At 40.3% G+C, this 15,946-nt stretch overlaps 1 protein-coding gene across 1 annotated transcript in view; it reads right to left on the bottom strand.

The window, feature by feature from the left end:
- CCDC186 (coiled-coil domain containing 186) overlaps positions 1-15,946 on the bottom strand; it is a 64,566-nt gene that overhangs the window by 24,988 nt on the left and 23,632 nt on the right. The window contains exons 3-4 of the mRNA XM_056532277.1: positions 9,028-9,633; positions 4,825-4,951 (exon numbers count right to left, since the gene is read on the bottom strand). Coding sequence (XP_056388252.1) covers positions 4,825-4,951; positions 9,028-9,614 — 714 coding nt within the window. The 5' untranslated portion in view covers positions 9,615-9,633. The remainder of the gene's footprint in view (positions 1-4,824; positions 4,952-9,027; positions 9,634-15,946) is intronic.

The following is a 15,946-nucleotide window of genomic DNA, read 5'->3' as shown; positions in this document are numbered from 1 at the left end:
ATAACTACTATAATACTGCCTCCTATATACAAGAATATAACTACTATAATACTGCTCCCTATATCCAAGAATATAACTACTATAATACTGCTCCCATATACAAGAATATAACTACTATAATACTGCTCCTATATACAAGAATAACTACTATAATACTGCTCCTATATACAAGAATATAACTACTATAACACTGCTCCTATATATAAGAATATAACTACTATAACACTGCTCCTATATATAAGAATATAACTACTATAATACTGTCCCTATATATAAGAATATAACTACTATAACACTGCTCCTATATATAAGAATATAACTACTATAATACTGCTCCTATATACAAGAATATAACTACTATAATACTGCTCCTATTTACAAGAATATAACTACTATAATACTGCTCCTATATACAAGAATATAACTACTATAATACTGCCTCCTATATACAAGAATATAACTACTATAATACTGCTCCTATATACAAGAATATAACTACTATAATACTGCCCCTATATACAAGAATATAACTAATATAATACTACTCCTATATACAAGAATATAACTGCTATAATACTGCCTCCTATATACAAGAATATAACTACTATAATACTGCTCCTATATATAAGAATATAACTACTATAATACTGCCTCCTATATACAAGAATATAACTACTATAATACTGCTCCTATATACAAGAATATAACTACTATAATACTGCCCCTATATACAAGAAAATAACTACTATAATACTGAATAGGACCTTATATTTATTAGAATAACAAAAAGAGAAACAGATCCTATATACTAGATGTATCAGCTTTATACAGTTTTTGCCATATAACCCAGAGTTATATATCAGACAGGAGGCGAGTATCTTATGCATTAATCTTTCTTTATTAATGCCCATAGCAGAAAACAATCTTCATTTATGTAATTCAAACAAAAAAAACTACAAATCCCAGCAGCCCTTTCAGTCCTGGTGGCCACTCCTAGCCAAGTGGCTCCTATATAAAGGACTGCCTTAGTAAGACTCTTCCTCTTTCTTTCTGCTCATGGCAGAGATAAGATAAGTATTACTTACATTTTACTATAGTCCGTCTGTTTTGTGTTTACACATTATAGATTCTTCTATTTCATTCGTCTCATACTCTCCGTTTTACTTATTTAACTCTCTCTCTCTCTCTCATATATATATTAGATAGATGATAGATAGATGATAGATAGATAGATAGATGATAGATAGATAGATGATAGATAGATAGATAGATAGATAGATAGATAGATATATATATAGATATATATATATATATATAGAGATATATAATTATTTTTTCATCTTTCTCTCTCTTTTTCCTTTGGAGCTGTTTGCCTCTGCTATTTCCGGGAGCAGTGGCTGCAGTCCGCTCATTCCTGCGTTCGGCGCCTCCCTCCCGATCCATTTTTCTTTTCCCTTCTCTTACCTTAGACGCCATTTCTGAGCGTCTTTCCCCCCCCCACCTTCTTCTTCCCTCCGCGGCTACGGCGCGCGGGCTCGGAGGGAGCAGGGCCTTCTGTGACGCGCGGTCCTTTGCTGACCTATCACAGTGTTCTCAGCCGTAACATCGCGAGATTACGGCTGCGAACACTGTAGTTAATACCTCCTCTTCACCGCATCGTCAGTCTGCTGCGAGCGGTGAGGAGAGCGGTATCTGCAGGTTGTCCCTAACTTAGTGAGTTACCTTTTAATAGTGTGCTGATTTGGGATCAATAATCCCTCCAGCTCTGCACGTTAATTAACTCTATACTGTCTTCACTCAATTAGTGCTTATTTAGTGAGCCTAATACTAGACTCTAATTAATATGGCAGAGGAAAGTAATAACACTCCCAGGGTGATGACAGAGGATTCCTTTCCATCTGATTCCTCCCAATTACTTACAGCTGCACAAATCCAGGACCTTATCACCAGATCTGTCCGAGCTGCGCTGTCCTCTGCTGCTGACCCTTCTACCTCCATTAACCCTACCACTTCCAAAGTGTCTGAGGGTATAATAAAGAAGGGGAAAGCTCCTTTTAAACGCAGACACCTCACTGCGAATCACGACTCCCCGGCAGGGGAAGTAGAATTAATGCATGAGACTGGACCCGACACGGCCGGTCAACCCAGCTTTCCTGAGCAGAATCCTCAGCGACCCTTGACTCACAAGGAGATACCACACAAACGCCTTAGGTCTGCTAGGCGAACTAAGCCGAGCTCCTTTAATGATGCGTCTAATGACGAATCTTCTGACGGATCCGAGGTGGCAGTGACCACAGATTCTGACTCGGAGATTGAGGAAGCTGGGCTTATATCGGACCCGAAAGAGGTCGATCCAGATTTGCCTTCTGAGGCCATATTAGACTCCCTAGGGGAGCCATTTTTCAGCCCGGACGCCATATCACACCCACGGTCCGGTGACTGGACACCCCTACCACAAGTTTCACACTATGTGGAATACTGGACTCGGAGAACTCTGGATAGGGTCAATAGAAACAAACTGAGGGCGGAATGCCCCAGGCCATTTGTACCTAAAAAGGTGACCCACACACCTGAAATCGATCCAGTACTCCTAAAGTATCTGATGAAATCCGGCAAATATGCCAAAAAAGGTATTGAACGCTAATTCAAGGCGATACAAGATCGCATTTTAGATTTGTTGGGCCCACTCACAAAATATTAAATCTCTCAGAACAGGCAGCTTCCACGGACGAACCCGTGGACTTGACCCAGTTAAGGGGTTGGGCACAACGGGCCATCTGCCTGTTAGGTTCGGCAAATACAACATGCTCTACCGAGCGCCGCAGGTCGATATTAATGAGGCTCGACCCCCCAGTTATCTCATTTGGCTGAGACGGAACCTGGCCCTTCAGCTGAAGGCCTTCTGTTTGGGGAGGACCTAATAAAAAATATTAATAAGTTCGTAAGTCTTTTCACCAGTCTTGATAAGGCACAATCCTCCCTTAAAAAGTCCGGTGCTGGGACTAAGGTTTTTCAAAAGGCCGGCAGAGGAAGGGGTCGCTCTGCCGGCCGCAAAAATTATTACAGGGCTTACCCCAGACCCCCCGCTCAGCCTTACGCTACCGCACAGCAGCAATACACAATCCCTGTGGCACAACCAGCCCCTTTCTTCCCCCCACGAGGACGCCCTTGGAGGGGACGTGGAGGCAGAGGATTCCCTAGATCTCGTCCGTCCACTGGTGAGTATGATGCCACATTACCACACACACATACCTGTGGGGGGCAGGCTGCAGTATTTTACCCACGTCTGGTCCACGATTACAGCAGACGCTTGGATACTAGCGGCGGTAGCGGGCTATCACATAGATTTTCTCTCGGAACCGGTCATGAATTTCAGACCGCATCCCATTCATTTTTCACCTCCGAATGTACGCCTCATAGACATGGAACTAGAAGAACTCCTATCAAATTCACAGTTACTTGTTTCATATGTTCAACCACACCATCCTGTGTCCTCGGCCACACTGGCCAGATGGGTGAGGTCGGTGATGGATATATCCCTTTTTGGCGCCCACTTCTGGGGGTTCGCTGTCCGACCTTCTTCTAGCAGCAGATTGGTCTTCGGAGTCGACCTTTCGTCAATTTTATTTTAGGCCGGAGGATCATGTCTCTATGTCTGTCCTTTGATCTTACTCGTTCTTACATTTACTGTTCATGTTATGGATGCAGCTTTAAACTTGCATAAGATATGAGCCTCCTGTCTGATATATAAATCGAGATTTTCCAAGCTGGTGACGGAAAATATAAGTTATATGAAGACAGGAGGCGAGTATCTTCCCTCCCTACCCACCCTATTACGACTTTTTGTCGTCTTTCAGGGTATTGAACTACGATGGAGAGTTCCTGTTTGCGGATAACCTGTTTGTTCCTGGGTCCCCGTTGGGACGAAGTTTAACTTCCGGACATCCCTGTTGGAGTGTCGTTGGTGACAAGGTTCCACAAATGTTTCATCGTTGCAAACCTGGAGTCGGAAGGTGATAGGCCGGCTGGCCGAGGACCCGAGTTGCGGTACCGAAATCTAGAAAGGGTTCGTGGCTCTTATGAGTCTGGATTCCGCTTCAAGAAAGAGGAAGAGTCTTACTAAGGCAGTCCTTTATATAGGAGCCACTTGGCTAGGAGTGGCAACCAGGACTGAAAGGGCTGCTGGGATTTGTAGTTTTTTTGTTTGAATTACATAAATGAAGATTGTTTTCTGCTATGGGCATTAATAAAGAAAGATTAATGCATAAGATACTCGCCTCCTGTTTTCATATAACTTATATTTTCCATCACCAGCTAGGAAAATCTCGATTTATGACCCTACACTAACCTCTGATTAGAGATGAGCGAACTTACAGTAAATTAGATTCATCACGAACTTCTCGGCTCGGCAACTGATGACTTTTCCTGCATAAATTTGTTCAGCTTTCAGGTGCTCCGGTGGGCTGGAAAAGGTGGATACAGTCCTAGGAGACTCTTTCCTAGGACTGTATCCACATTTTCCAGCCCACCGGAGCACCTGAAAGCTGAACTAATTTACGCAGGAAAAGTCATCAACTGCCGAGCCGAGAAGTTCTTGACGAATCGAATTTACTGTAAGTTCGCTCATCTCTACCTCTGATGTACATAAGATAAATGTCAGTAGTATGTTAATATTGAGGCCACAGTCAGGTGTCTGATCTCCCATCTAAATCAGGAGGAAAGGATCGATCGTGTTACAATCCAAGCAGCCGGCTCATCCAGGACGGCCCCATATACAGGAGATAGTCGACTTCTATATAATGTTAATGACCTGCAGACTCCTACCTGCCTGATGGTGTTCAGGTGCTGGAGCTCGGTCTCCCCTCGATTCTTCAGGTCTTCTCTTAGATGATCCTTCTCAGAGCAGATATCCAGGATCAGCTGATGATGCTTCTGGTTCTCCTCAATTAACCTAAAATACAAAAGTAATCAGAAAAATGTAAATTTACAAAAAGACCAAAGATGCCAGATAGAAAGATTATTTTAATCATATCCATATTAGGAGGCAGTATTATAGTAGTTATATTCTTGTATATAGGAGCAGTATTATAGTAGTTATATTCTTGTATATAGGAGCAGTATTATAGTAGTTATATTCTTGTATATAGGAGCAGTATTATAGTAGTTATATTCTTGTATATAGGAGCAGTATTATAGTAGTTATATTCTTGTATATAGGAGCAGTATTATAGTAGTTATATTCTTGTATATAGGAGGCAGTATTATAGTAGATATATTCTTGTATATAGGAGCAATATTATAGTAGTTATATTCTTGTATATAGGAGCAGTATTATAGTAGTTATATTCTTGTATATAGGAGCAGTATTATAGTAGTTATATTCTTGTATATAGGGAGCAATATTATAGTAGTTATATTCTTGTATAAAAGGAGCAGTATTATAGTAGTTATATTCTTGTATATAGGAGCAGTATTATAGTAGTTCTATTCTTGTATATAGGAGCAGTATTATAGTAGTTCTATTCTTGTATATAGGAGCAGTATTATAGTAGTTCTATTCTTGTATATAGGAGCAGTATTATAGTAGTTCTATTCTTGTTTATAGGAGGCAGTATTATAGTAGTTATATTCTTGTATATAGGAGGCAGTATTATAGTAGTTATATTCTTGTATATAGGAGCAGTATTATAGTAGTTATATTCTTGTATATAGGGGCAGTATTATAGTAGTTATATTCTTGTATATAGGAGGCAGTATTATAGTAGTTCTATTCTTGTATATAGGAGCAGTATTATAGTAGTTCTATTCTTGTATATAGGAGCAGTATTATAGTAGTTATATTCTTGTATATAGGAGGCAGTATTATAGTAGTTATATTCTTGTATATAGGAGCAGTATTATAGTAGTTATATTCTTGTATATAGGAGCAGTATTATAGTAGTTCTATTCTTGTATATAGGAGCAGTATTATAGTAGTTCTATTCTTGTATATAGGAGCAGTATTATAGTAGTTATATTCTTGTATATAGGGGCAGTATTATAGTAGTTATATTCTTGTATATAGGAGGCAGTATTATAGTAGTTATATTCTTGTATATAGGAGCAGTATTATAGTAGTTATATTCTTGTATATAGGGAGCAATATTATAGTAGTTATATTCTTGTATAAAAGGAGCAATATTATAGTAGTTATATTCTTGTATATAGGAGCAGTATTATAGTAGTTATATTCTTGTATATAGGAGCAGCATTATAGTAGTTATATCCTTGTATATAGGAGCAGTATTATAGTAGTTATATTCTTTTATATAGGAGCAGAATTATACTAGTTATATTCTTGTATAAAGGAGCAATATTATAGTAGTTATATTCTTGTATATAGGAGCAGTATTATAGTAGTTATATTCTTGTATATAGGAGCAGTATTATAGTAGTTATATTCTTGTATATAGGAGGCAGTATTATAGTAGTTCTATTCTTGTATATAGGAGCCGTATTATAGTAGTTCTATTCTTGTATATAGGGGGCTGTATTATAGTAGTTATATTCTTGTATATAGAAGCAGTATTATATTAGTTATATTCTTGTATATAAGAGCAGTATTATAGTAGTTATATTCTTGTATATAGGAGGCAGTATTATAGTAGTTATATTCTTGTATATAGGAGCAGTATTATAGTAGTTATATTCTTGTATATAGGGAGCAATATTATAGTAGTTATATTCTTGTATATAGGAGGCAGTATTATAGTAGTTATATTCTTGTATATAGGAGGCAGTATTATAGTAGTTCTATTCTTGTATATAGGAGCCGTATTATAGTAGTTCTATTCTTGTATATAGGGGGCTGTATTATAGTAGTTATATTCTTGTATATAGAATCAGTATTATATTAGTTATATTCTTGTATATAAGAGCAGTATTATAGTAGTTATATTCTTGTATATAGGAGGCAGTATTATAGTAGTTATATTCTTGTATATAGGAGCAGTATTATAGTAGTTATATTCTTGTATATAGGGAGCAATATTATAGTAGTTATATTCTTGTATATAGGAGGCAGTATTATAGTAGTTATATTCTTGTATATAGGAGGCAGTATTATAGTAGTTATATTCCTGTATATGGGAGCAGCATTATAGTAGTTATAGTCTTGTATATAGGAGCAGTATTATAGTAGTTATATTCTTGTATATAGGAGCAGTATTATAGCAGTTATATTCTTGTATATAGGGGGCAGTATTATAGTAGTTATATTCTTGTATATAGGGGGCAGTATTATAGTAGTTATATTCTTGTATATAGGAGCAATATTATAGTAGTTATATTCTTGTATATAGGAGACAGTATTATAGTAGTTATATTCTTGTATATAGGAGCAATATTATAGTAGTTATATTCTTGTATATAGGAGACAGTATTATAGTAGTTATATTGTTGTATATAGGAGCAGTATTATAATAGTTATATTCTTGTATATAGGAGGCAGTATTATAGTAGTTATATTCTTGTATATAGGAGGCAGTATTGTAGTAGTTATATTCTTGTATATAGGAGGCAGTATTATAGTAGTTATATTCTTGTATATAGGGGCAGTATTATAGTAGTTATATTCTTGTATATAGGAGCAGAATTATAGTAGATATATTCTTGTATATAGGAGCAGTATTATAGTAGTTATATTCTTGTATATAGGAGCAGAATTATAGTAGATATATTCTTGTATATAGGAGGCAGTATTATAGTAGTTATATTCTTGTATATAGGAGCAGTATTATAGTAGTTATATTATTCTACATAGGGGCAGTATAAAGGTTTAATTAATTCCTATATACAAGGAGCACTATTAAAGCAAAGATGGTAATAATACAGGACACTAATTTTAGTTTTTATTCTTTGAATAAGTAACATTATTGTTTATACAATCAGTGAGGCTAATACAAATCTAAGTAAAGGTTACTAGGTGACTGGGATATTGTTTGTATTACTCTGAAGTAGTCTAATATTTGCTTTGCATACGGCCGATCACATCTCATTGTGTCCACTGCATGTAAAGCACCGGACATTTGCATCTTCTCTGTAGGTCACAATGACAAAGATAATGGCAGCCGGGGCCCAACTAAAAATGTTTACATCCTAGAGTATAATACAGGATAAGTAATGTAATGTATATACACAGTGACCTCACCAGCAGAATAGTGAGTACAGCTCTGGAGTATAATACAGGATATAACTCAGGATCAGTACAGGATAAGTAATGAAATGTATGTACACAGTGACCTCCCCAGCAGAATAGTGAGTACATCTCTGGAGTATAATACAGGATATAACTCAGGATCAGTACAGGATAAGTAATGTTATGTATATACACAGTGACCTCACCAGCAGAATAGTGAGTACAGCTCTGGAGTATAATACAGGATATAACTCAGGATCAGTACAGGATAAGTAATGCAATGTATGTACACAGTCACCTCACCAGCAGAATAGCGAGTACAGCTCTGGAGTATAATACAGGATATAACTCAGGGTCAGTACAGGATAAGTAATGTAATGTATGTACACAGTGACCTCACCAGCAGAATAGTGAGTACAGCTCTGGAGTATAATACAGGATATAACTCAGGATAAGTACAGGATAAGTAATGTAATGTATGTACACAGTGACCTCACCAGCAGAATAGTGAGTACAGCTCTGGAGTATAATACAGGATATAACTCAGGATAAGTACAGGATAAGTAATGTAATGTATGTACACAGTGACCTCACCAGCAGAATAGTGAGTGCAGCTCTGGAGTATAATACAGGATATAACTCAGGATCAGTACAGGATAAGTAATGTAATGTATGTACACAGTGACCTCACCAGCAGAATAGTGAGTACAGCTCTGGAGTATAATACAGGGTATAACTCTGGATCAGTACAGGATAAGTAATGTAATGTATGTACACAGTGACCTCACCAGCAGAATAGTGAGTGCAGCTCTGGAGTATAATACAGGATATAAACTCAGGGAAAGCTTTACCTTTTTATAGTGTTTTCCTGTTGTAGATACTTTTCATGAACACATTGCTCCAGCATATTAAGGGTTAACCCAGCTTTATTCATTCCATTATGTAACTTGTAGTCCACCAGTGAGCCGCTCAGTTCAGTCTCTATCTCATCCAGTAAAGTCTCCTGGGACGGCGGGAGGTGAATCTTGGATAGAAGATCTTTGGTGCTGATTGTATCTAAGGAGATCTCCGTCTCCAGGTTTTCCTTGGGATCGTCCTTCATTTTTGGATCGCCCTGGATCAGGGAGATTTCTGGGGTCACAGTATTAGATTCCCCGGCGTCTGAGGTTTGAGGTGTAGCAGCTACATGTTCTGCAGGTTCTGAGAAATGGGGGGCAGAGGGGTCAGTCTGGAGGGACTCTGTAGGGTCAGAGGTCACCTGGGGGTCCTGTGATTGAGGGGTCACAAGGCCAAGCTGCTCCTGAGTTAACTCTTCACTTTCCGGAGTGATCTCTGGTTCGGCCTGCGCTTCTGATTCTTGGTTATATCCATCAGGAGGGGGCTGCTCATCAGAGGAGGGGGGCAGGCTGTCCTGAGGATGACCACCAGGGTCCTCCATGACTCTGCTCGATGTATAGCTACAAAAGGAAAGAATAATATATGAATCAATTGTATATAAATACATCACATAATAGTCCCTATGGCAATGTTTCCCAGCCAGGGCGCCTCCAGCTGCTGCAAAACTACAACTCTCAGCATGCCTGGACAGCCTTCGGCTGTCCAGGCATGCTGGGAGTTGTAGTTTTGCAGCAGCTGGAGGCACTCTGGTTGGGAAAAACTGTCCTATGGAATCCAGATCGGGGGTCACCTCTGTAGGGAGTGTGAATTATTTCACTTTTTTAGTAGGTGCCCCAAAGTCAAAGCACACTCAAATCCAATACACATAGATTGCTCATGGGGACGGGGAGATTAGATTGTGAGCTCCTGGGGTCAGGGATGATGGGGGTGATACATTGTATGATAGGAGATTAGATTGTGAGCTCCTGGGGTCAGGGATGATGGGAGTGATACATTGTATGATAGGAGATTAGATTGTGAGCTCCTGGGGTCAGGGATGATGGGAGTGATACATTGTATGTGATAGGAGATTAGATTGTGAGCTCCTGGGGTCAGGGATGATGGGAGTGATACATTGTATGATAGGAGATTAGATTGTGAGCTCCTGGGGTCAGGGATGATGGGAGGGATACATTGTATGATAGGAGATTAGATTGTGAGCTCCTGGGGTCAGGGATGATGGGAGTGATACATTGTATGTTATAGGAGATTAGATTGTGAGCTCCTGGGGTCAGGGATGATGGGAGTGATACATTGTATGTGATAGGAGATTAGATTGTGAGCTCCTGGGGTCAGGGATGATGGGAGTGATACATTGTATGTGATAGGAGATTAGATTGTGAGCTCCTGGGGTCAGGGATGATGAGAGTTATACATTGTATGATAGGAGATTAGATTGTGAGCTCCGGGGTCAGGGATGATGGGAGTGATACATTGTATGATAGGAGATTAGATTGTGAGCTCCGGGGTCAGGGATGATGGGAGTGATACATTGTATGATAGGAGATTAGATTGTGATCTCCTGGGGTCAGGGATGATGGGAGTGATACATTGTGTGATAGGAGATTAGATTGTGAGCTCCTGGGGTCAGGGATGATGGGAGTGATACATTGTATGTGATAGATTAGATTGTGAGCTCCTGGGGTCAGGGATGATGGGAGTGATACATTGTATGTGATAGGAGAATAGATTGTGATCTCCTGGGGTCAGGGATGATGGGAGTGATACATTGTATGATAGGAGATTAGATTGTGAGCTCCTGGGGTCAGGGATGATGGGAGTGATACATTGTATGATAGGAGATTAGATTGTGATCTCCTGGGGTCAGGGATGATGGGAGTGATACATTGTATGTGATAGGAGATTAGATTGTAGGCTCATGGGTCAGGGATAAAAGAAGAGAAACATTGATCCTGATTTACTAACATCCGAATGTTCTTTCTGAAGTGTTTTAGATTTGTCTCCTCTTTATCTGGGAGCTGATTTACTAATGTGTCGCACTTGTCGGCTTATTTTCTGTCGCACACTTTTTTTTTATTTTTAATTAAATATTTATTTAATTTAATTATTTTTTTATGGACTTAGACCATATAAGGGCTGGGTTCACTTCATGTTTTCTCCCAGACGGGAGCGCATATGGCAGGGGGAGCTAAAACCTCGAGCTCCCGTATGTCATTCATTTCAATGAGCCTGCGGAATGAAACGTTTGGTCTGGTCGGCTCATTTTTGCGCCGTATGCGCTTTTACAACCGGACCTAAAACCGTGGTTGACCACAGTTTTAGGTCCGGAGAAAAAGCGCATGCGGTGCAAAAATGAGCCGACCGAACGTTTCACTGCGGTCGGCTCATTGAAATGAATGACACACGGGAGCGCATAGAAAGGCATACGTAATGTAAAGTTATGTTCATAATATATATTTTTTTAATGCATTGTGCAAGAATAAAAAGAAAAAATCACGTGCAATTGTTTTCAAAGGGAATAAGTGATCTAGTTAAGAGGGGTACTCCGCTGCTCAGCGTATGGAACAAACTGTTCCAAACGCTGGAGCCGGGAGCTCGTGATGTCATAGCTCCACCCCCTCATGCCATCACGGCCCACCCCCCCCCTCATGACGTCACACCCTGCCCCCTCAATGCAAGTCAATGGGAGGGCGCGTGACAGCCGTCAAACCCCCTCCCATAGACTTGCATTGAGGGGGTGGGGCATGATTTCATGAGGGGTGGGGCTATGACATCATGAGGGGTGGGGCTATGACATCATGAGGGGTGGGACTATGTCGAGCTTCCGGCGCTGGCTCCAGCATTCGGAACAGTTTATTCCAAATGCCGAGCAGCGGAGTACCCCTTTAAAATGCTAACTGCACAAAATAACAATATTATATATAAACTAAATACCGTAAGTATTATGATATTATATTTTTTTTTTGATGCATTTTTCAAATATGTAAAATTATATATTTTTTTTTATGCACTGCGTAGTTTACAGGCTTCCATTATCCACTAATGTTACACAACAATTTTTGCGCATGGAGTTGCACATAAGCCGCACCCACTTTCTACTGAACCACGCCTCTTGCCAATACAGGTGCAAAAAGGTCTATAAAAGGCCTAAAAAGCATAATAAAAGAGTCGCGCCTCATGTAAGGCAGGTACAGTGCTCCCTCAAGTTACAATATTAATTGGTTCTGGGACGACCATTGCATGTTGAAACCATTGTATGTTGAGACCATAACTCTATGGAAACCTGGTAATTGGTTCTGAAGCCCCAAAATGTCATCTAAAAATAGGAAAAAAGTGAGGATTAAAGAAAAATAAGTAGATAAGTAATACAGATAAAGCAAATCCTTATATATAAAAGTAAGAAAGATCTGCTGGGAGCTGTAATCACTGTCTATATCAGTGTTTTCCAATCAGGGTGCCTCCAGCTGTTGAGAAACTACAACTCCCAGCATGCCCGGACAGCCTTCGGCTGTCCGGGCATGCTGGGAGTTGTAGTTTTGCAACAGCTGGAGGCACCCTCGTTGGGAAACACTGGTCTATGTAGAGGACGGAGGCTTCTTCAGGGTCCTGTACAGTACACGCAATATCCTAAAAAAGTAAAATGAAGCCGCCCCTTACTTGGTGTCCAAAAGAGCAGCTAACCCTGGTACAGGTAAAGAGTACAGAACATGTAAAACCTCCCTGTACTGTAGGGGGCGCTACCAGACACCAGTCAGTGCATGTACTTCAGTACTACATGCACGCACTAATACAGGGGTTTTACCAGTGAAATGCCCATTCTGATTGGTCGGTTCTTCCAGCCATTGACACGTTTCGCAGATCTGGACTGTCGTACATTGTATGTTGAGTCTGGTTTATAGTTACAATGGTCCAGAAAAGACCATCATATGTTGAAACTATTGTATGTTGAGGCCATTGTGAGTTGAGGGATCACTGTACTGTATTTGGCACAAATTGCACAAAAAAATCTGTTGCATCCGCACCAGAACGAATATGCCGGCTTCTGTATAGGCAGTGCGTCTCTGTATTGCTCTGTTCAGACAGGTACTAAGCCTAGACGCGTTTCAGAGTGCTTAAACCGACTTCTTCAGTAGTTGAATTTGTGTATGAGAGAGGTCATACACAAATTCGCCTACTGAAGAAGGGGTCGGTTTAGGCACCCTGAAACGCGTCTAGGCTTAGTACCTGTCTGAACAGAGCAATACAGAGACGCACTGCCTATACAGAAGCCGGCATATTCGTTCAAACAAGCCGCCCATACACCTGATGCTCCAGCCGGGAGTTCCACCAACCGGGCGCATTGACCTGCTATGCATGCTGCCACCACCACGAGCATTCGGTCCTGAGTAATTCAGCGAGGGTCCGATACTATAACAGCCACACGACGCTGCTACGGACCTCCGGCGTGGGAGTCTCTTGCCAGAGCCCCGCTCCCAGACGGACCCGTGATAACGTTCTGCAGCCAAGCCGCCGGTCGCAATTTAACAACTGCAATCCATACCATCGTCGGCCTGTCGCAGTACGGGACCAGCGGTCACGGTGAGAACCATTTAATGTTTCAAAGACTATGGGCAGCCCAGTCCAACCATTATAGAGACCGACTTTACATCCAGACATCCAATTGCCGGACCAACAGCCAATTCCGGATAGTCGGCTTATGTTCAAACAACTATCAGTGCTACATTTATTATTATCAATTTATTCTACAATTAGGGCCCAATGGTTAAGAATCACACTTAGTATTGCTCTAAATGTTTTAGAATTGAGTTTTTTTTTACATTATACTATCTTTTTATTATTGTAAATAATTTTAATAAAACTTTGCATTATTCGTAACTAGAGATGAGCGAACTTACAGTAAATTCGATTCGTCACGAACTTCTCGGCTCGGCAGTTGATGCCTTTTCCTGCATAAATGAGTTCAGCTTTCTGATGTTCCCGTGGGCTGGAAAAGGTGGATACAGTCCTAGGAGAATCTTTCCTAGGAATGTATCCACCTTTTCCAGCCAACCGGAGCACCGGAAAGCTGAACTAATTTATGCAGGATAAGTCATCAACTGCCGAGCCGAGAAGTTCGTGACGAATCGAATTTACTGTAAGTTCGCTCATCTCTATTCATAACTGTTTTCTAAACCATTGTTTCACTGTGCACCCACCAGGGTGGTATTCTTGAGGTGTGGTTGAAACTTTTCTTTTAAATCTTTATTTTCTTGATCGGTGGGGATAGATTTATCAACCGCATTTAACCTCGGATACTGGGTTGTGAGCTGCACAAATATTTCTTGTTCTTAAAGGGGTATTCCAGGCAAAAACATTTTTTTATATATGTATCAACTGGCTCCGGAAAGTTAAACAGATTTGTAAATTACTTCTATTAAAAAATCTTAATCCTTCCAATAGTTATTAGCTTCTGAAGTTTTCTGTCTAACTGCTCAATGATGATGTCACGTCCCGGGAGCTGTGCATGATGGGAAAATATCCCTTGCATGATGGGAAAATATCCCCATAGGAACTGCACAGCTCCCGGGACGTGAGTCATCAGAAAGCAGTTAGACAGAAAATAGCAACTCAACTTCAAAAGCTAATAACTACTGGAAGGATTAAGATTTTTTAATAGAAGTAATTTACAAATCTGTTTAACTTTCCGGAGCCAGTTGATGTATAAAAAAAAGTTTTTGCCTGGAATACCCCCTTTAATTTACAAATCTGTTTAACTTTCTAGCACCAGTTGATTTAAAAAAATAAAATAGTTTTCCACCGGAGTACCCCTTTAAGTTTAGCCCCATTTATACTAACACAGGATCCCTGCCATTACTCGGATACGCACCGCCGCCCCCACTGCGGGTGATATAAAGTCTGGGACTGTTCTCTATGTATTTATACATTAGAAACAATTGTCCTGTAAAACCTTATTACATTCCAGTCAGGTGTAAAGTCCAACCTCCACTTCCTCAAGAGACGCCACAGAATCAAAGTCCAAGACAAGAATAATATTCAGGGATCTCACAAAGTGACTGTTGTCTTCTCTAGGACTGCATAGAGGGGCCCCTGATCTGTAACAGGGGCCACATACAGAGCAACCAATCTCATGGTGCCTCCATCCACAGAGATAACAATGCATCAGACTGTGACGTTGTGATACATTGTATCCGTCCATCGTCATCCAGGAAAGCAGGTTCTACACATTCCAGATTATACTGCAAATTATTAACTCGTGTGTGTGCGTGTGTATATATATATATATATATATATATATATATATATATATATATATATATATATATATATACACATATACACACACACACATAGCTCAGTTGTTTTGCAATAGCTGGAGGCACACTGGTTGGGAGACACTATTATATGGTTAGTAGGTTCGGCCGACTATGCAAAACTACAACTCCCAGCATTCCCGGACAGCCAAAGTTTGTCCAGGCATGCTGGGAGTTGTAGTTTTGCAACAGCTGGAGGCACAGTGGTTGGGGAACACTGTATTAGATGTTAGTAAATCCGCTGCTAACACCTTCGCTGTCCGGGCTACTGGGAGTTGTAGTTTTGCAACAGCTGGAGGCACAGTGGTTGGGAAACACTGTATTAGATGTTAGTAAATCTGCTGCTAATGCCTTTAGCTGTCCGGGCATGGTGGGAGTTGTAGTTTTGCCGCAGTGGTTGAGAAACACTGTATTAGACGTTAGTAAATCCGCTGCTAACGCCTTCGCTGTCCGGGCTACTGGGAGTTGTAGTTTTGCAACAGCTGGAGGCACACTGGTTGGGAAACACTATTAGATGATAGCAAATCCTCTGCTAATGCCTTTGGCTGTCCGGGCATGCTGG

The sequence above is a fragment of the Hyla sarda genome, chromosome 7 (assembly GCF_029499605.1).
Source record: "Hyla sarda isolate aHylSar1 chromosome 7, aHylSar1.hap1, whole genome shotgun sequence".
In the NCBI taxonomy this organism is placed as follows: Eukaryota; Metazoa; Chordata; class Amphibia; order Anura; family Hylidae; genus Hyla; species Hyla sarda.
This window is presented reverse-complemented; position numbering and strand designations above follow the sequence as displayed.